Source organism: Papio anubis, chromosome 13 (assembly GCF_008728515.1).
Source record: "Papio anubis isolate 15944 chromosome 13, Panubis1.0, whole genome shotgun sequence".
NCBI classification, from domain to species: domain Eukaryota; kingdom Metazoa; phylum Chordata; class Mammalia; order Primates; family Cercopithecidae; genus Papio; species Papio anubis.
In genome coordinates, this window is record NC_044988.1 from 99,249,781 (window position 1) to 99,271,332 (window position 21,552).

Below are 21,552 nucleotides of genomic sequence, written 5' to 3' on the forward strand. Positions count from 1 at the left end.
TCTCTTGGCTGTGGCCCCAAGGGCAGAGGCCACTCCACCTGGTCCCCAGTGTCCGGCCCAGGGTGAGCAGAGGAAGGAGCTTGGTACATATTTGTGGAATGGATGTCCCATAACCTTGGTGCGTGCAGAGTTTAAAAATATAACTTGAGGCCAGGCGCGGTGGCTCACTGTAATCCCAGCACTTTGGGAGGCTGAGGCGGGCAGATCACCTGAGGTCAGGAGTTTGAGACCAGCCTGGCCAACATGGTGAAACCCCATCTCTACTAAAAATACAAAAATTAGCGGGACATGGTGGCACACACCTGTAGTCCCAGCTACTCGGGAGGCTGAGGCAGAAGAATCACTTGAACCTGAGAGGCAGAGGTTGCAGTGAGCCAAGCTCATGCCACTGCACTCCAGCCTGGATGACAGAGTGATATTCTGTGTCTCAAAAAAAAATATGTATATATATTTTACATAAAATTTATATATAAAAAATACAGAATTTTTATAGAAAATATATATCAATTTATATATATATATATATATAAAATATATAAAACTTGAGCTCTTGGGCATGCAGGGGAAAGTGAGGCACAGTGAGACCAAAAATGCTACTGTGGGTTGCAGCCCCTGGAAACAGGTAAGGCCGGGTGCTCTGAGGATCCTTTGCACATGCTAGGTCTCCTGCTTGGCCACCTCTAGACCTGGCCCTCCTACACCTACTGAATGCAGCTCCACCTGCAAGAGTGGGCTTGGATGGGCACGGTGGCTCACGCCTGTAATCCCAGCACTTTGGGAGGCCGAGGTGGGAGGATTGTTTGAGCTTAGGAGTTGGAGACCAGCCTGAGCAACACAGCAGACCTCATCTCTACTAAAAATAAAAAATAGGCCGGGCACGGTGGCTCAAGCCTGTAATCCCAGCACTTTGGGAGGCCGAGACGGGTGGATCACAAGGTCAGGAGATCGAGACCATCCTGGCGAACACGGTGAAACCCCGTCTCTACTAAAAAATACAAAAATTAGTTGGACATGATGGCGCATGTCTGTAATCCCAGCTACTCGGGAGGCTGCCGCACAAGAATCGCTTGAACCTGGGAGGTGGAGGTTGCGGTGAGCCAAGATTGCACCACCGCATTTTAGCCTGGGTGACAGAGTGAGACTCTGTCTCAAAACACAAACAAACAAAAACAGTGGGCTGAATGCCTCTTCCTCAGGGAAGCCCTCCCTGATACTCCTCTCTCGCCCTCCCTTATGGTCCCTGATCTTCTTGCTCCTACGTTCTTTATCAATATTGGCTCAGTGACTTCCCCGCATGTCTGGGCCATCTGATCACAGCTTTATCCCCAGGGCCCCACCCAGTCCCAGATAGTGGCCGCTGCTGTTTAGTGGACCCCACTCTTGTTGTCAAGACACGAAGGTTTGAGGAAACTGGGGGCTGGCTCAGTGAGTGGGCTGGTGAGAGGCAGAGCTGGGACTTGAACTCAGATCTGTGTGGGGCGGAGTCACTGGCACTATTTCCTCCTGGTGCAAAGGAGGGAGGCCTCCAGGAATCTGAGGATTCAGGGCTGAGCAGCGGGAGGCGGGGGGGGTGTGGGTGGGAGGGTGGAAGACCCGAGGCCGGGACCCGAGGCCAAACTTGCTGTACTGAGATCTGGGTGATCTGACGAGGCAGGGTATGGTGGGACATAAAATACAGCTCTCTGCACTGAACTCCTCGGGAGGGAGAGGGAAAGGGAAGACCAGTGGCCGGGACAGCCAGCCAGACTGCAGGACCATTCACACGTCCCGCTAATCTGAAACAAACCAAGGGGGAGGCTCAGGGTCCCGCTTGGAGGCCCTGACAGGGTGATGATATACAGATTTTTAAATAAATGTATCTCATTAGGGACGCATTGTCTGGTGAGAGAAAAATGATGTCCTTCCCCGCCTTGCCTCCCATTTCCAAAAAAAAAAAAAAATCCAATGCCACAGCTAAAAAGGAAATTGCATTAATACAGATTGTTTTATTTAAAAAACCTTGACCTCGACTTCAAAAAAAGTCATTAGACATTCTCTTTCTCAAAGGCTGCCGGAGTCATTACGGGGAGGCCCGTTCCTTTCTCAATGACTTACTGTTCCTGCGCTGCTCGGGGAAATGTGTGAGGGATCGGGGAGTAATTTAAGGCTCCCTGCAGAAAGGTGTGTAAATCTTTGCATGTCTAAAGAAACTTTACCAGACCACTAAGTCAGAGGAAAAGAAAACTGGAAGAGTCCGCACCCCCTCCTCCTTTTTTCCGTTTCTTTCCTTTGGAACTCTGATCTCTTTGATCGTAAACATGGTCATATTTCACCCCCAAAATATCAGCAATCAGTGGACTAAGGAAGTGGGAGCCCATGGGGAGTTTCGCCGCCGATTAGGCCCTTGGTTTAATTATTTAACGCCTGCCTGGATCGTGCAGGCTGTGAACACACCCTCCTGGCGAGGGTTCAAGAGTAAGTTATAAATAATAATAACTATTATATCCCCAATTAAGCCCGTGAGCTGAGAGCCTGGTCCCAATCCTCAGCCCCGCCTGGTCCTCAGCCGCCGTGCTCCCCATCATCACACGCCCCCCATGCTGTGTGCAGCGGACAGCCTCACACAGCTCCACTGCACCACAGGGTAATCACAGCAAGATGTTGCAGGGCCCGGGGAAGGAGGAGGGCAGGGCCTGAGGGCTCCGGAAGGCTTTGAGAAGGCTTGGCCAGGCCTCAGCCTGTGCCCCTCGCCTCGGGCATCCTTCCCCCGACTCTCAGGGAAGGAACGACAGGGGAGAGTGGGGAAGGTTTGCCAGGAGATAGTTTGGAGAACAGTGGTTGGGAGTGGGTCCTGGATTTGCGGTTAGTCCTTTCTTCTCCGAGCCTCAGTTTCCCCATTTGTAACTGGAGGGAGTTCTCCAGCAAGGGTCATCCTGGGAGCTGTGTCTGTCCCAGAAACCCAAAGCCTACAGTTTGGAAGATATCTTTGTTGGAAGAGTGGTCAAGCACGTCCGAGTTCAGTCTGCAGTAGCCAGGCTGCTGCAGCTGGGCCATAGTGTTTCCTCAAGAGGCCCACTGGGGTTCATGGCCCGGTGCACAACCGGGATGCCTCAGTGTATAGTAGGTGCTCAATAAATCACTGTGGTGTGAATCATTCAGGATTGTTTCCCATTGGGCTCCCTGTGAAGCTTGCAGCCCCTGAGGGGTAGCAAGGGGGTTGCCTGGACTACAGCCATGCTCTCCTGGAGCCCTGCACCAAGTAGGCGCCCAAAAGTAGCTTGTCATTTGTTTCCACACCCAGATCTGGGCCTGTCCTTGCTCTGCTGGGTCCTCAGGATTCCAACCCACCTAATAGCCCCCACAGCATTGGCCAAAGCGCAGTCTACCACCCTGGTGCCAGGCATTTCCTGCCAGGTGGGCAGTGGAGATTCTGACCACCACCATTCAACCAGATGCTCGCTCTTGGGCACGCCGTGTAGGGAGCCCTGCTATGTGCCAACTGCCCCCGCTTCCTGTAGCGGCTTCTCCTGTGTGAGGCTTGGGGGACTTCATGGTGAAAAGGACACACAAAGTCTCTGGACTCTCAGCTACAGCGTCAAGAGGGCACAGCAAGCAGCTTACAGTGAGGAAGCTGAGGCTCAGAGAGGGAAGTGAGTCGCCCAAAGTCACACAGCAAGCCCACAGTGGGACCGGCCTTGAACCCAGCAGGATCTTCCCACTTAGGACAGGTTCTCCCTCTATGTTGGCTTTCTCGAAGCCTTTCTTCCCATCCATGGGTGATGTTCACTGAGTATTTTCAACATAGGGGCTCTTGCTAGGCTTATTATTTACGTGAATCATTTCATTTGATTCTCAGAACCCTAGCAGGTAGGTGCTATTATTACCTATGGCTTCACAGGGGTGGAAACTGAAACCCAGAGAGGTGAAGTGACCCACTCAATCTCCGGCAGCGGGAGAATGTTGGATGCAGGGCCAGCACCTACAGAAGATTGAAAACAGAAACAGGAAAACAAAGAACCATGTGAGAGGAGAAGAAAAGGGGGGCTAATATACTGACTTGCCATCTGGACAGATAGAGCTACTGTGATTACGTCGTAACACTAGCTCTGGGTTTCCCGGTAGCCAAGGCAAAAAGGGGAATACACCAGGTTAACCAGGTTTCATTATTTGGTTCTTTTTTTTTTTTTTTTTTTTTAAAGGAGAGACTGTAATTCTTCAAGAAAAAAGATAACTTCCTGGTCCTTAATTCTCATGGAACAACTTGGCGTGATGGTTGAGAGCCTGACAAACTTACTGGGACACAGAACTTAAGCTCTCTGAGCCTCAGTTTCCCTTCCTTGCATGAGAGTCATAAGGAGGCTTTGAGACAAGTGGTCTCTGTTTCCCCATCTGTGAAACAGGCCTGGTCCTTGAGTCACTGACGATCAAGTGTCTTAGTGTTAATACATTGCCGGGCTTACAGTAAGGCTCCTTAAGTGGGACCTTGCTATTATGGAGCACATCTTTATCTTTGAATTTGCAAGTAGGTCAGAACCTTTTTCAAAGGGTTGTACTATTTTGACCCTCACCAAGAGCTGAGCGCCCGTCACTTACTTCAGCAGGGTATCCCAGTCAGGAGATCCTCAGGAAGGAAACCAAGGCTAGGAAAGGTTGGGCAGCGAGCCAAGAGAGATAGCCAGATATTCTGCCCCACTGGGCTCAGCCTCCACTTCCCAGGGGGTAGCCTGGGGTCTGGGATGAGCAGGGAGCCCTGCTGTAATCTCAGCCTGACACAATATTTACAGAACGCTGTGATCCGTCACGGTCACGCCTGGTCACGTCTGAGTCACATCAGCCTGCGGTGTTTACGATTCTCCAGACACACAGCAGTGAACACGACTTCGCCTGTGTGCCTTTGTGTCCCATCCCTGCTCAACTGCCTTCTTCAGAACAGGATCTTAGGTCTGTGGCCGCAGGGGCTGATCAACTGAACCAGAAGGGCTGCAGGATTCCATCTTGTCCTTGGTCTCTGTTTCCCCATCTGTGAAATGGGCCTAGTCCTTGAGTCATTGACAATCAAGTGTCTTGCAGAGGTTGTGATGGTTAAAGAATGACACTAATATAACTCAGTAAGAAATAGAGAATTGTTCCAGTGGAAAATCAGTAGTGAGGTCGGGTGTGGTGTCTCACACCTGTAATCCCAGAACTTTGGGAGGCCAAGGCAGATGGATCACTTGAGGTCAGGAGTTCAAGACCAGCCTGGCCAACATGGCGATACCCTGTCTGTACTAAAAAAAAAAAAAAAATAGCCAGGTGTGGTGGTGGTGTGTGCCTGTAAGCCCAGCTACTCAGGAGGCTGAGGCACAATAGCCGCTTGAACCCGGGAGGCAGAGGTTTCAGGAGCTGAGATTTCCCTTCTGCCCTCCAGCCTGGGTAACAGAGTGAGACTCCATCTCAATAAAATAAAATAAAATGGGTAGTGAATATAAACAGACATTTCACAAGTGAGAAACGCAAGTGGCCATTAAATATCAGACACTTACCTTTAGCAATAACTCCAGATATGCAGATTGAAACAGAGAAATACCTTTTGAAATTTAAAGTAAATTGTAGTAGCTCTTTCTAGCAAGGATACAGAGAAGCTGCCAGGAATAGAAGTTGATACAACCTTTCTGAAGACAAAGTGGTAATATTATCAAAAGTCTTCAATCTGTGCAGAATCTTTGACCGAGTGTGTTCGTGTTTTTTTGTTTGTTTGTTTGTTTTTTTTTTTTGAGATGGAGTCTTGCTCTGTCACCAGACTAGAGTGCAGTGGTGCAATCTTGGCTCACTTCAACCTCCGCCTCCCAGGTTCAAGCTATTCTCCTGCCTCAGCCTCCTGAGTAGCTGGGACGACAGGTTCACGCCTCCACATCCGGCTAATTTTTTGTATTTTTAGTGGAGACAGGGTTTCACCACGTAGCCCAGGCTGTTCTTGAACTCCTGAGTTCAGGCAATCCGCCCGCCTCAGCCTCCCAAAGTGCTGGGATTACAGGCGTGAGCCACCGCACCCAGCCCAGTGTGTTAGTTTTCTATTTGTTGTTACAACTTATCACAGGCTGGCGAGGTGGCTCACACCTGTAATCTCAGCACTTTGGGAGGCCCAGGTGGGTGCATTACTTGAGACCAGGAGCTTGAGATCAGCCTGGGCAACATGGTGAAACCCTATCCCTACAAAAAATTAGTCAGGTGTGGGGGCCTGCACCTTAGTCCCAGCTACCCTGGAGGCTGAGGTGGGAGGATGGCCTGGGCCCTGGGAAGTCAAGGCTGCAGTGAGGTATGGTCACACCACTGCACTCCAGCCTGAGCAATGAAATGAGACTTTGTCTCAAAACAAAACAACAACTTATCACAAACCTATGATTTTAAAAACACAAATTGGGCCAGGCGTGGTGGCTCATGCGTGTAATCCCAGCACTTTGGGAGGCCGAGGTGGGCGGATCACCTGAGGTCAGGAGTTCGAGAACAGCCTGACCAACATGGAGAAACCCTGTCTCTAGTAAAAAATACAAAAATTAGTCACGCGTGGTAGTGTATGCCCATAATCTCAGCTACTCGGGAGGCTGAGGCAGGAGAATCGCTTGAAATGGGGAGGCAGATGTTGCAGTGAGCTGAGATGGCACCATCGCACTCCAGCCTGGATGACAGAGACAGAGTGAGATCCTGCTCAAGAAAAAAAAAAAAGAAGAAAAGAAAAGGAAAAAGAAAATGGGGAAACTGAAGTCTAAAGAGTTTAGGAGCCTTAATGGAAGTCCACACTGACTGGGCGTGGTGGCTCACACCTGTAATCTCAGCACTTTGGGAAGATGAGGTGGGCAGATCACCTGAGGTCAGGAGTTCAAGACCAGCCTGATCAACATGGAGAAACCCTGTCTCTAGTAAAAAATACAAAAATTAGCTGGACATGGTGGTGTATGCCCATAATCTCAGCTACTCGGGAGGCTGAGGTAGGAGAATCGCTTGAACCCGGGAGGCAGAGGTTGCAGTTTGCCGAGATTGCGCCACTGTACTCCAGCCTGGGCAACAAGAGCAAAACTCCATCTCAAAAAAAAAAAAAAAAAAAAGAAAAGAAAGAAAAAGTCTTGAATGCCTCCTGTGTGTGTTAAGGCCCTTTAGGAATGGGTTATAGGTGATTTTTATTCTCTTAATCCTAATGATGCTTTCTAAAATTTCAACCATAACATATTACTTCTGCAATAAGAAAAGTTACCTTTTCATTTTTAACATGTGAGCTTTTGAGGCAAATATGAGTTTTCACTGAAGGTCAGACCTAGAACTTAGCCTCAGATGGAACCACCAGTAAATAATCAGCTCCTTCTCCATGAATCCCGTCTGGTGAGCAGGGGCCCTCTTGGTTTCCCTTCCCTTTCTCCCCGGCTGGCTGCAGTGCTCAGCTCAGTAACCACAAGTTGATCTGAGAGGTTCCGAATGGGAATCCTATTTGCCCTCCATTTCCTCTTCTGTGTTAGCCTCTCAGATTTATCAAAATCATTATTAAATGATTTATTTTTTTTTTTTTTTTTGAGACGGAGTTTCGCTCTATCGCCCAGGCTGGAGTGCAGTGGCCGGATCTCAGCTCACTGCAAGCTCCGCCTCCCGGGTTCATGCCATTCTCCTGTCTCAGCCTCCCGAGTAGCTGGGACTACAGGCGCCCGCCACCTTGCCCGGCTAGTTTTTTTGTATTTTTTAGTAGAGACGGGGTTTCACCGTGTTAATCAGGATGGTCTCGATCTGCTGACCTCGTGATCCGCCCGTCTCGGCCTCCCAAAGTGCTGGGATTACAGGCTTGAGCCACCGCTCCCGGCCTAAATGATTTATTTTTATCCATATCCCTTTGGGGTGATGAGTCCCTGAGTTCTGCCCTCCTGGGGTTCTCTGAAGTTTCCTTGGGTGTATTCCCAGGCTGGATCAGAGCTGACGCTCATGCTCAGCAGGTTATAAAACAGGTGGTAAACATACTTCCACCTTTATAACATAGGACTATAGTATACAATCCTAAACATAAAACTATATGTAGGACTGTATACTATAGGACTTTCTTCATCTATCTAGATATATAGAGATAAGCTACAAAGATATATTTGAATTCTTTTTAGTTCATTCATTTTTCTTGTCTTACTGCTTTGTCTTATTGCATAGTGCAGCAGCCTATGCCCCTTGCCCCACCCTGCCATCCCTGCTCCAACCCCAGCTCCCATCCCCAGGCTGGGCAAGGGAATGGGCAGCAACAATAATGATGGCAAATCCACAAGAACGCTTTGGATTGGTTCCTCTACTATCCCTATTTTACAGACGATGGGACAGACCTCAGAAAGGATGAGCAAGGGACATATTCAAGGCCACGCAGCCAGTAAATGGCAGTGGGTAGATTCACACCCATGTCCCTCAGCTGCAGAGTCTGAGTTCACCATCCCTGCCCTGTCTACTTCTCAGAACATATGTTTATTTTATCTATTTTACATATTTATGTATTTTACATATTTATTTTTTAAGACAGAGTTTCACTCTTGTTGCCCAGGCTGGAGTGCAATGGTGAGAGCTTGCATCACTGCAACCTCTGCCTCCCGGGTTCAAGAGATTTTCCTGCCTCAGTCTCCCGGGTAGCTGGGATTACAGGCACCTGCCACCATGCCCAGCTAATTTTTTGTATTTTTAGTGGAGACGGGGTTTCACCATGTTGGCCAGGCTGGTCTCAAACTCCTGACCTCAGGTGATCTGCCCGCCTCAGCCTCCCAAAGTGCTGGGATTGCAGGCATGAGCCACCACACCCAGCCAGATGTTGAAAAAATAATCATTGTTTTTTTTTTTTTTTTTTTTTTGAGACGGAGTCTCGCTCTGTTGCCCAGGCTGGAGTGCAGTGGCCGGATCTCAGCTCACTGCAAGCTCCGCCTCCCGGGTTTACGCCATTCTCCTGCCTCAGCCTCCCGAGTAGCTGGGACTACAGGCGCCTGCCACCTCGCCCGGCTAAGTTTTTGTATTTTTTAGTAGAGACGGGGTTTCACCGTGTCAGCCAGGATGGTCTTGATCTCCTGACCTCGTGATCCGCCCGTCTCGGCCTCCCAAAGTGCTGGGATTACAGGCGTGAGCCACCGCTCCCGGCAAAATAATCATTGTTAACATGTATTAAATGTTCACTAGGTACCAGGTATCCTTTATTTATACATCAGCTTATTTAATCCTCCTAACAGCTCATTTTCTTTTTTTCTTTTTTTGAGATAGGGTCTCACTCTGATGCCCAGGCTGGAGCGCAGTGGTGCCATCACAGCTCACTGTAGCCTCAACCTCCCAGGCTCAAGCAATCCTCCAATCTCAGCCTCCAAGTAGCTGGAGACTACATGCCAGCAATTTTTTTTTTTTTTCTAGAGATAAGGGTCCCACTATGTTGCCCAGGCTGGTCTTGTACTCCTGGGCTCAAATGATCCTCCTACCTCAGCCTCCCAAAGTGCTGGGATTATAGGCCTGAGCCACCACACCCAGTCAGCTCATTTTACATTTGAGGCCCCTAAGAGAAAGAGGCTAAGTAGATTGCTCAAAGATCAGGCAAGGTCTTGATCTACACCCAGCAGGCTGGTGCCAGAGAGCCATCATGCTTCAGAGATGGAGTTACCTCTCAACATGTGTAGGATGAGTAACTGCAGGAGTGAGTGGAAGAAGCCAATGGGGCCACTGGCCATGCCGAGAGATCAGAACACTGCACTTCCTAGCTCTGGGCCTCGCACTGCCCATCTGTAAAACAAAAGGGCTTAGACCAAACTATTTCCATGGTTCTCCCAGCTCTAGAAGAGCTTTCACCTTCTTTTTGGCCTCAGTTTTCCCATCTGTCATCCTCCGTGTGTTCCAGGCCATGGGCCCAGGAGTTCACCTACTATGGAGTCCCCATTGTGCCCAGGAGACAGGCTCTTCGTTATACCTTTTCTACTGGTAGGGAGCTGGGGCTTGGAGAGGGGAGGTGCCAATTTTTTTTTTTTTTTTTTTGAGATGGAATTTTGCCCCTGTTGCCCAGGCTGGAGTGCAGTGGCACCATCTCGGCTCACTGCAACCTCCGCCTCCTGGGTTCAAGCGATTCTCCTGCCTCAGCCTCCCGAGTAGCTGGGATTACAAGTGCGTGCCACCATGCCCAGCTAATTTTTGTACTTTTAGTAGAGATGGGGTTTTGCCATGTTGGCCAGGCTGGTCTTGAACTCCTGACCTCGGGTGATCCACCTACCTCAGCCTCCCAAAGTGTTGGGTTTACAGACATGAGCCACCATGCCCGGCCAAGGTGCTGAATTGGAGGCCACCTGGCAGTACGGGACATAGCTGGGGCTGGAACCCCGTCTCCAACACAAAGCTGTTCTGCTTCTGGGATGAAACCTCCAATCGGTGGGCTGTCCTTTTCCTGGGTAAGACCCCTTCACTCTGCGTGTTTTGCTGGGTTCAGGGGCAGGGTCCTCCCAGACACCCTGAGCCCAGTAGTGGCCCCGCTCTGCTCAGTTCCTCAGAAAGTGGTTCAGCCACACACACTGTGGGCAGCACAGGGTATGCCCTGGAGCCCAGACTGGGCTCCTGCCAGCCGCCTAGGATGAGGGAGACTGGTCTCTTTGCCGGCCTTTCTTGCTGGACACTCCTTGGGGCAGAGGTCCAAGGAAGGAGAACCCCGTCATCTCCAAACCCTCCCTACCCATGTGTGCGCCTGCACAGATTGTTGTGGCTAAAGACACTTTGGGGACACTTGGCCTCACATTTTTAATTATTATTTTTTCTTTCATTTAATTAATTTATATATATTTTTGAGAGGGAGTTTCACTCTTGTCGCCCAGGCTGGAGTGCAATGGCATGATCTCGGCTCACTGCAACCTTCACCTCCCAGGTTCAAGCGATTCTCCTGCCTCAACCTCCCCAGTAGCTGGGATTACAGGCGCCTGCCACCATGCCCAGCTAATTTTTTAAAATTATTATCTTTAGAAAAGACAGGGTTTCATCATGTTGGTCAGGCTGGTCTTGAACTCCTGACCTCAGGTGATCCACTCCCCCCTCGGCCTCCCACAGTGCTGGCATTAGAAGCGTGAGCCACTGTGCCTGGCCTACTTGGCCTCATTTTGAGGGCGATTCCTTTCCGGAGTGGGGGGAACACAAGCGAGTCACGCTGTGAGGATTAACGTATTGCTAGGCTTTCCTTAAAAATAGTGTTTCGGATCGGCGCGAGACTCACGCCTGTAATCCCAGCACTGTGGGAGGCCGAGGCAGGTGGATCACCTGAGGTCAGACGTTGGAAACCAGCCTGGCCAACACGGCGAAACCCCTCCTCTACTAAAAATACAAAAATTAGCCGGCCATGGTGATGCACACCTGTAATCCCAGGTACTCGGGGAGGCTGAGGCAGGAGAATCGCTTGAACTCAGGAGGCGGAGGTTGCAGTGAGCAGAGATCGTGCCACTGCACTCCTGCCTGGGGGACAGAGCCTGACTCTTGTCTCAAAAATAAATAAATAAATAAGTAAATAAATAATACATAAAAATAAAAATAAAAAATAATGGTCCGCAGGCTTTCAGGGATGTGTGTGGGCCGGTTTTCCATGTGGGAGCCGGGAAGGGATGTCCTGAAGGCTTCCTCCGGTGGCGACTTTGGCTGATGTGACTTTATGCCTGGTAGTGAGGGCGACAGAGGGATAGGCCGGTGAGCGGCTGCCCTGGAGAAAGAGCCGTGGCATCCGGGGGCTTAGGGTCTCAGCTCTGCTCACTCCGCACATCTTTTCTGTGCTTTCACTGAAAAACAAAACAAAAACAAGAGCGGACACCTAATCTGCCTCTTTCTTTCCTGTCACCCGTCTCAAGCCGGCTGTCCTCTGTGTGTGCGCTAGGAATCTGCAGCGAAGCGCCTGCCTTCCCGCTTGGTTTTCCTTGGGGAAGGGCCTGGGGCCTCCTGGGGGGTGGGCACCGGGTGTGTGGGTGTGTGGGGGGACCTGTCAGGGAGCAGCGGGGGAGAGGCGGGGTGGGCGGGGGTCGCGTACACCCCAGGAGCCTGAGGATGCGCTGCTTGCTGGGAGAGACAGCCTTGGGGCGGGTGGAGTGCACAGAGCTCTCTTGGCCAGCGCGGGCGGGCGGGGCCGTTGTTGGGGGCGCTGGGGGGAGTGAGGCTGGAGCTGGGAGTTGGGGGCTCTTCCCCGTTGTCTCTGGGCCACCCCCTCCACCTGCGGAGGCGATTGTAAATGGAGGGGGGGAATCCCTCTGCCATCACCTCCTAGACACTTGGGGGATGGAAAACGACAAAACACGGAACCTCCCACTCCCTAAAAAGTGGGTGGGGAGGGTGAAGGGAGGACACCCCTTCCCCGCCCCCAGCGCCAGCGGCCGGGGTGGGGGCGGGCGAGGAGCGCGGGGAGGAGGGGGCGGAGGAGAGGACGGAGGGCGAGGTTTGCTTCAAGAAGGGGCGTGTGGCCGGCGCAGCGCGTGCACCAGCGGCTCCCGAGCCAGCGGCCGTGGCTAAGAAGGGGAGGGCGGAAAGTTTGTTTCCCCGACGTCAGCGCCGGGCGGGCCGCGGAGCCAGGAGGCGGCGGGAGCTGGGCAGAGCGCGGGGCGGCCGGGGCGCTCGCTCCGACCCGCGCCCGCGACGCTTCCAGGGACCCGCGCCCGAGACCCCCGCCGGCCCCCCCGGGGCCGCTCGCGGGCATGGACAGCGCGGCCGCCGCCTTCGCCCTGGACAAGCCGGCGCTGGGCCCGGGGCCGCCGCCGCCGCCACCCGCGCTGGGGCCGGGCGACTGCGCCCAGGCACGCAAGAACTTCTCGGTGAGCCACCTCCTGGACCTGGAGGAGGTGGCGGCGGCCGGGCGGTTGGCGGCACGCCCCGGGGCCAGGGCCGAGGCGCGGGAGGGCGCAGCACGGGAGCCGTCCGGGGGCAGCAGCGGCAGCGAGGCGGCGCCGCAGGACGGTGAGTGCGGCCGGCCAGGGAACGGGGCGGTGGGGCCGGGGCGGTGGGGCCGGGGCGCGGGGCCCGGGGAGCCGGCGCGGGGCGGGCGAAGATGCAGGGCGCGTGGTCGGCGGCGGGACCTCCGGGGGCGCGTGTACGTGACGGTGGGCGGCGGTTAACCAGCACTCGGGGCTGGGGGAGGGGGACCCTCTTCAGGTCTTGGGGTGCGTCCCCACGGGGAAGTGCGCTGCCTTCGCTCCCCAGTGCTCGGCTCCCCAACAGCCTGGGAAGTGGGTGTGGCTGCTGCCGCGTTACAACTAGGGAAACTGGGACCTGAGTCGGGCAAAGCCGCTGAGCTGCACGTTGGGGTTTCAAACCCGCCCCCTCCGGCACGAGCGAGCGCCGCCCCAGCTCCTCCTCGGTCTTAAGTAGGGCTCTTTGTGGGGCGAGGGTGCCTGCCTACCCCCACCCTCCAGTTTGCCCCGGGAGCAGCTGCCTCGGTGGAACGGCCCAGCCAGGCCTCTCTTCCCCTGCGGAGGTCAAAGGTCATCAGGAAGGAGCTTTAAAAACAAACAACCCACCCAAGTGGCCTTTTTCAAAAAGTGACACAGGATGGCAGGGTCCTGAGCCCTTGGTAAGAAGGGGAGGGACGGGGAGAAGATGGAGAAAAAGCAAAGGCCCCAGCCCTGGACGGTTCAGCGGGGGAGGGGAGGACCGGAGTCCTCGCAGCTCAACACATACTGAGGATGGGGGCCAGGTGATCCGAAACCAGGCCCCTGTCCCCTAGCTCTGGGGCTGGGCCGGCCTGCTGGGGGCTCTGGGTCCCTGAAGTGTGCCCGCCTGATTCCAGCAGCCCTCCCACCCGCTCCTGGGAACCCTGTTCCCCGCAACAGCCTCCGGGTCTCAGGGTGTCCAGGCTGGTGGCTGCGTTCCTCGGCTTTTCAGATACAGGAGGTGCAGGGAAAACAGAGGTGGCTGCAACCTAGTCTGAAACTATGTGCGTCCACGAGGACGCCTGCGACACGCCTGCCTTTCACGGGGCACCTTCTGAGTGCACCCAGCTGCTGCCAGCCTATGGCTGAGATGAAGCCACTGGCTCCCTCACGGCAGTGGCCACCACTCACCGGCCACAGTGGACTGGCCGCTGGCTGCACCCTCTGGGGTGAGTGTGAAGCCAGCAGACCTCCCAGGAGTTGGGGTTTAACTCCCCAGTGGAAAAGGAGAGGGAGATGTTGACTCTGGCCCGGAGGAAAGCAGGTGCCCTCTGGTTTGTGCTGGGGGAATGCCCTGCCGGCCCAAGGTCATTTGAGGACCTCAGCGGCTCTCAGCCGGCCCTGCAACCCCAGGACAGAGGAGAGGTCCCAGTTTTATCCTGATGAAGGGAGACTCCAGGGGTTGGGAAGAGAAGGAGGAACAACTTGAAGGTGAAGGGAAAGAAGGAAGGGGGAAGACATGGAAAGGAGGGAGAGAAGGAGGAGAGACAGAGGAAGAGGAAGGAAAGGAGAGGAGAGAGGGGTGAGGAGGGAATGAAGGGGGGCCAAGGGTGTCTTGTACTCCAGTCCTGGCCAGGGGATGGGATGCCCATTTCTGCCCTACCCCTGCAGTGGGGACAGACAGGGAAGGCCGTGATTTTCCTGGACACAGTGTAGAAGGTCTCCGGTGGCGGGTTTCCCCAGGGATCCCAGAACGGCTAGTGTCAACTAGGGATGTGGGCGCCTAGACAAGGCCCTTGGCAGCCTCCGGGCAGCTGGGTGTGCAGTCGATTAGCCACCTGGGGTTAGCCACCCTCCTGGAGAGCCCGTGAGGCCTCCAGGCCTTCTCCTAAGAAGGGGCATGGGCACACTGGGGGTACTCAGGCATGCTTGGGACACACTGGGTGTGGGATCAGGTGGGATAGCATCTGAGCGAGGCTCCAGGAGGCGCTCTTGGGCTGGCCCCTGTCTTGGACGCTACCTAGCTCTGCCCTGAGGACGATGGAGGCCTGGCAGGGAGAGTCCCTGGGCTCCGCCAGGGGTGTGGTCTGGATCTGGGCCTGCAGGCAGAAGGTGGAGAGAGGGGACTGCGGGACAGGCGCTAGTTTCCCACTCATCCCTCTGGGTCAGGCGACCGCACCACTGCCACTTGCTGTGGACTCCCAAGTCCTGAAGGCTCCAAAAGTGGGGGAGATGGGATCCCTCTTTCCCCATCCTGGACCCTTTGAAAGTGGGCAGCCAAACCTCGCTGGGCTTGCCGGGACTGCAGACCCCAGGCCAGTGGGCTGGGTCTTGGGCTGCGGCGTCATCCTCCAGTCCCAGACATACAAGAAGAGCCCAGCCCCTCACCAGAGATCCAGACATGCTTGGAGGTGGATTTTCCGCTGGCTCTTGGAGTTGTTTTCAGGTCCAAAGAAAGAGATGGTCTGGCCGATGGTGGTGGCTCACACCTGTAACCCCAGTGCTTTTGGAGGCTGAGGTGGGTGGATCACTAGAGGTCAGGAGTTTGAGACCAGTCTGGCTAACATGGTGAAACCCCATCTCTACTGAAAATACAAAATTAGCCAGGCGTGGTGGTGCATGCCTGTAATCTCAGCTACTGGAGAAGCTGAGACAGGAGAATCGCTTGAACCCGGGAGGTGGAGGTTGCAGTGAGCCAAGATTGCACCACTGCACACTCCAGCCTGGGCAACAGAATGAGACTGCATCTCAAAAAAAAAAAAAAAAAAAAAAAAAAAAAAAGAGATTGCACCAAAGAGAGAGTGCCCCCATTAGAAAAATAAGAGTTTGGCTGGGCACACAGTGGCTCACACTTGCAATCCCAGCCCTTTGGGAGGCTGAGATGGGTGGATCATGAAGTCAGGAGATTGAGACCATACTGGCCAACACAGTGAAACCCCGTCTCTACTGAAAATACAAAAAATTAGCCAGGCGTGGTGGTGGGCACCTGTAGTCCCAGCTACTTGGGAAACTGAGGCAAGAGAAAGGCATGAACCTGGGAGGCAGAGCTTGCAGTGAGCCAAGGTTGCACCACTGTACTCCAGCCTGGGCCACAGAGCGAGACTCATTCTCAAAAAAAATTGAAAGAAAGAAAGAAAAGATAAAGGGTTAGCCAGGCGCGGTGGCTCACGCCTGTAATCCCAGCGCTTTGGGGAGCTAAGGCAGTTGGATCACAAGGTCAGGAGTTCAAGATCAGCCTGGTCAAGATAGTGAAACTCCGTCTCTACTAAAACTACAAAAATTAGCCAGGTGCGGTGGCAGGTGCCTATAATCCCAGCTACTTGGGAGACTGAGGCAGGAGAATTGCTTGAACCTGGGCGGCAGAGGTTGCAGTGAGCTGAGATTGTACCACTGCACTCCAGCCTGGGCAATAGAGTGAGACTCCGTCTCAAAAAAAAGAAAAAGAAAAAAAGAAAGAAAAAAAATAAGGGTTAATGGGGGACACCAATGAGTTAGGAATTAATATGTGGGATAGCAGGCTCAAACTTTTTTTTTATTTAAAAGTTTTTGTTTGCACAAAGCCACCAGTAGATAAAGCCCGCCACTGCCGATGACTTTCTAAGACGAGGCTCCCTCCAGAAATGGCTGAGAAGACTGTGGCTTCGACGGTGACTCAGAACAAACCAGAGTCGCGGGTTCCTTCCTCCCCAGTCAAACGCTGAGGGCTGTACCAGGCGCTGAGCTATGCCAAGCACGTTAGGAAAACAAACCCTGGTTTGCTGCCTTTGCAATGACTTACAACAAAAGAAACCACATTAATAACTGAGATTTTCTTTAAAGCATTCCCTCCTGTGGGCAGGGCGGAAACAGGGACGTGGACACACTGGGAAAATAAACAAAGTCCCTAGAGCCAGGCAGGGGTGAGGCCTCTGGCCAGGGAAGGCTGGGCAGCCAGTGCTCAGGGCTGCTACCTGCTTTGGAAAACCCCAGGATTCACTGCAGGAGAAACCTTGGGATCCCACGTGGATTCACTTTCCATAGATTCGGGAAGATGAAGTGCTTGCATCTAAGGCACGGGACAAGGCAGGGTGAGGTGGGAGCCCTCGGGGGGGCTGTCGGTGCATCTGTTAATAGGGGTGAGTCTGGTCTGTGGTGGGGGTCCCCAGGGCTCAGCACGGGGTCTGAAGGGACCCCTGAGTTAAGAGATGGGCGGATCTACCTTCAATTATTTTTTATTGCGGTAAAAGATGCCTAAGATCAGATTGACCATTTTCACCCTTTACAAGAATGCTGTCCGGCGGCATTAAGTCTGTTCACATTGTCGTGCACCCGCCACCACCATCCATCTCCAGAACTTTCTCATCTTCCCAAACTAAAACTGCACCCCTCTGAACACGCATTCCCCCTCCCCCAGCCCCTGGCACCCAGCAGTCTGCTTCCTGTCTCTGTGGATTTGACTACCCTAGGGATCTCGTATATAAGTGGAATCCTACAGTATTTGCCCTTCTGTGATCGTCTTATTTCACTTAAAGTGACGTCTACGGGGCTCACCCATGTAGCATGCATCAGAGGCTCCTTCCTTCTGAAGGCTGAGTCACATTCCAGTGTACGGATGGACCACATTGTATCCGTTCACCCACCTACAGACGTGTGGGTTGTTCCCATCTACTGTGAACAGTACCGCTGTAGACACAGGTGTACAATTATCTGTTCAAGTCCCTGCTTTTAATGATTTGGGGTATCTACTCAGCATTGGAATGGCTACATCCTATGGTAGTCCTACCTTTAATTTTTTAATTTTTTATTTTTTGACTTAGTCTTGCTCCGTCGACCAGGCTAGAGTGCAGTGGTGCGATCTTGGCTCACTGCAACCTCCGCCTCCTGGGTTCAGGTGATTCTCCTGCCTCAGCCTCCCAAGTAGCTAGGATTGCAGGCGCCTGCCACCATACCTGGCTAATTTTTGTATTTTTATTTATTTATTTATTTATTTATTTATTTATTTATTGAGATGGAGCCTTGCTCTGTCGTTCAGGCTGGAGTGCAGTGGCGTGATCTCGGCTCACTGCAACCTCCGCCTCCCCGGTTCACGCCATTCTCCTGCCTCAGCCTCCCAAGTAGCTGGGACTACAGGTGCCTGCCACCATGCTCGGCTAATTTTTTTTGTATTTTTAGTAGAGACAGGGTTGCACTCTGTTAGCCAGGATGGTCTTGATCTCCTGACCTCTTGATCCGCTGGACTCGGCCTCCCAAAGTGCTGGGATTACAGGCATGAGCCACCGCGCCCAGCCTAATTTTTGTATTTTTAGTAGAGATAGGGTTTCGCCCTGTTGGCTAGGCTGGTCTCGAACTCCTGACCTCAGGTGATCCACCCACCTCGGCCTCCCAAAGTGCTGGGATTACAGGCGTGAGCCACCGTAAGGGACCATAATACTGTTTTCTACGGCTGACTTCGGTTTTTAACTGGCCTCCCTGTGACTGATGCTGAAACAGGGCATCATCACAAGACCAGAGCCAGACTTCAGAGGAAGAGACAAAGGGGTCCCTTCAGAGCCCAGCCTTTGAAAGACAGCTTGCGTTCCTCCCCCTCCCCTCTCCCCTTGCTTCCCCTTTCTCTATTTCCTGGGACAAGGGGAGTCATGCAGTCAGTGAGCACTGGTTGGGGGGCTGGGATGCTGCAGTTGGGGTCCTTGCTTTTGCCGTCCTCTCCGTGTGTGACCTTGGGGGTGTCATGTCCCCTCTGTGTGCCTCGCTCACCACCTGAACAATGGGAGATGGCGTACAAGGGTTGGGAGGCCCTCCCAACAAATGATGATTTGACTCAGGCTTGGGAACCCCATGATGGACATGTCTCCCCAGGATGTGGGGTCTCTGAGCCTGGGTCTGAGCTGGGCCTGGTGCCTGGACCCTTAGACAGGTGACCGTGTCTCAGCAGGAGCCCGGGAGCAGGGAGGGAGGAGGAGTGAGCGAGAGACTGAGTGTCCAGGGGCCTTTCCGTTTGGGAACTGCTGGGCCTCCCAGCGTGGCTGGGGCGGGACAGTGGCCTGCATCTCGGCCTCCTTTTGGCCAGGGAGGGTTGATTAATTGTTCGTGGTTCCAGGATGTCTTGCTCCTCTGTCCAGTAGATCATCTGGGTGGAGCTTGGGGGCCTGGCCCAGGAGGCTTAGACCAGCTTGCCCTTCTCTGTGGGCAGAAGCTCAACAGGCTGGAGCCACCACTGTCCCCTCCCAGAAAACTCCAGAAAAGTAGCTTGGAGCAGTAGTGACAGTGCCGGCTTACACACTACCCTTGACGCCTGAGAAGAACCCCGAGAGTCAGTGTTGCCATCTGTGGGATAGGAATGACGGCTGTGGTATCCCTCATAGGGTCTGGTGAGCCCTGAGTGGATGAGGGTCCTGGGTACCATGCCTAGTTCGTAGTATCTGCTCAGTAAAGCGTCTCCACCGCAGCTCCTGGAAATGCTCTCTGAGGGCCTGTGAGTCTGGCGAGACGGGTGATGCCATCCCTATATTTTGGAGGCCCAGAGAGGCAAAGCAACCTGTCTGAGGCCTCACAGCTGTGAAAGCGGGGGAGGGATTTGGTTTTGGATCGCAAGTCCAGGCCTCCCTCTGCTGCACACTCCTTGGGCTGGAGGAGTCAGGGAAGGGGAGCCCGCCTGGCTGTTGGGGAGATTCTGGCTGAGGCTTGTTGGGGACTAAAGCTGGTGGGAGGGACAGGCCCAGAGGGGCGGCACAGAACAGGGCTCTGGGACGGACCTGTGCATATGTTAGGCGTTTCTGAGTGGGTAGGGGCAGGAAGGAAGGTTTGGGGTGGCTTGTCCCGGGCAAGGATGTGGGGGCAGGCTGGACGTGGCAGAACTTGGGGCACTTCCATGGTTTCCTAGATCCTAAAGGAGAGTGGCTCACCCAGGGTGGAAGGGGACCTTGGGGGTGATTTAAGGGGACCCAGTGCTTTCCTGAACACACCCTACAGCAATGTGCCAACCTGGGCCAGAGGCTGTGCCAGTGGAGCAGAAGTGGGTGGCCATGGTGGGGCTGAAGAAAGGCGTGAGGGGACGTGGTGAGAGTGACCAGGAAGCCTCATGTGCTCTGCGTGTCAGCTGGGGTGTCACAGGCCTCACTGGAGTTGTCCTCCTGCGAGCCGTGTGAAGAAGGTCCTGTGATTATCCCCATTTTTTTTTTTTTTGAGGTGGAGTCTCGCTCTGTCGACCGGGCTGGAGTGCAGCGGCTGGATCTCAGTTCACTGCAAGCTCTGCCTCCCAGGTTTACACCATTCTCCTGCCTCAGCCTCCCGAGTAACTGGGACTACAGGCGCCCGCCACCTCGCCCAGCTAGTTTTTTGTATTTTTTAGTAGAGACGGGGTTTCACCGGGTTAGCCAGGATGGTCTCGATCTCCTGACCTCGTGATCCACCCGTCTCAGCCTCCCAAAGTGCTGGGATTACAGGCTTGAGCCACCGCGCTCGGCCAATTATCCCCATTTTATGAAGAGGGAAACCGAGGCTCAGAGAAGTCAAGGTCACTGTTCCCATTCCTATAAGATTCCAGCCTGGCCTTCCTGGTCCAAAGCCCCTGATCACCACCACTGCCCGAAGCTGCCCCTGGCTCCGGGGAATGCTGGGGTGGCCTGATCGGGGATGTCCACCCCCAGGCAGGCACAGGCTGCATTCAGGGGGCCGTGGGGTGGCCCGGGATTGGCTGGGGTTCTCCTCAATATCTCCAGCAACCTGGTCTGGGCCACGTCCCAGGCGTGAGGGAGATGGGTCAGGCCTGGAGAGTGGGGACTGCCCGGGGCTGGGGTGTTTGAAATGGGAGTGTAGGGGGGATGCCCTTCCCCTCCTGCCCAGAAACAACTGGAATGGCCTCCGTCACCTGTCTCCAGCTGCCCGGATGCACGAGAGCCGTGGAGGGTCCCTGTCTCTGTGGAGCAGCAATAGGACAGGTTCCCTTCCCCCTCCGTCCCCAGCTCCCGCACTTGGTCGTTCATTCACTCATTCATTCTACAGTCATTTTCCGAACACCTGTAGTGTGTCAATCCTTGAGTTCCACTGCCGGCCTGTGGTTCCCAGACTTCCAGTTTTCAAGTCCAGTAAAATTCCCAGTAACTGAGAGGAACTGGCAGACAGTGGACAGTGTTAAAGATTTGCCAAGAAAAGCCATTTACTCACAGCCCTGATGTCCCCACCCTTTCATCCGAGAAAGAACCTTTTAGTATCTTCATCTCTGAGTAAAGAAAGGTTCTTGGCTGGGCAAGGTGGCTCAGGCCTGGAATCCTAGCACTTTGGGAGACTGAGGCCAGAGGATTACTTAAGACCAAAGTTCAACACCAGCTTGAGCAATGTAGCAAGACCTTGTCTCTACAAAAAATAAAAATTAAAAACAATTAGCTGGGCATGGTAGTATGCACCTGTGGCCCCGGCTACTCGGGATGCTGAGACAGGTGGATCCCTTGAGCCCAGGAGTTTGAGGCTGCAGTCAGCTGCACACCACTGCACTCCAGCCTGGGCAACAGAACAAGACCCTGTCTCAAAAAAATAAAAAAAACTAAACAAACAAAGGTTCCCAAAATTGACTTCATTTAGCTTCACAAAAAGCTCACTCGTTGCCCCTATTTTTCTCATTTTGTCGGTGAAAACTTTGTCCTAGGCTGGCATTTGGGAACCACATGGTCTGGCTTTCCCGGACCCCAGACACAAAGACACACACAGACCCACACCCCCCATGCCACACACACACACACACACACACACGCACACAACAGGC

At 53.6% G+C, this 21,552-nt stretch overlaps 1 protein-coding gene across 1 annotated transcript in view; it reads left to right on the top strand.

The window, feature by feature from the left end:
* Positions 1–12,423: 12,423 nt before the first annotated feature.
* The window catches only part of PRRX2 (paired related homeobox 2), a 57,510-nt gene continuing 48,381 nt past the window's right edge, over positions 12,424–21,552 (top strand). The window contains exon 1 of the mRNA XM_017949348.3: positions 12,424–12,903. Within this exon, the coding sequence (XP_017804837.3) occupies positions 12,645–12,903 (259 nt within the window). The 5' untranslated portion in view covers positions 12,424–12,644. The remainder of the gene's footprint in view (positions 12,904–21,552) is intronic.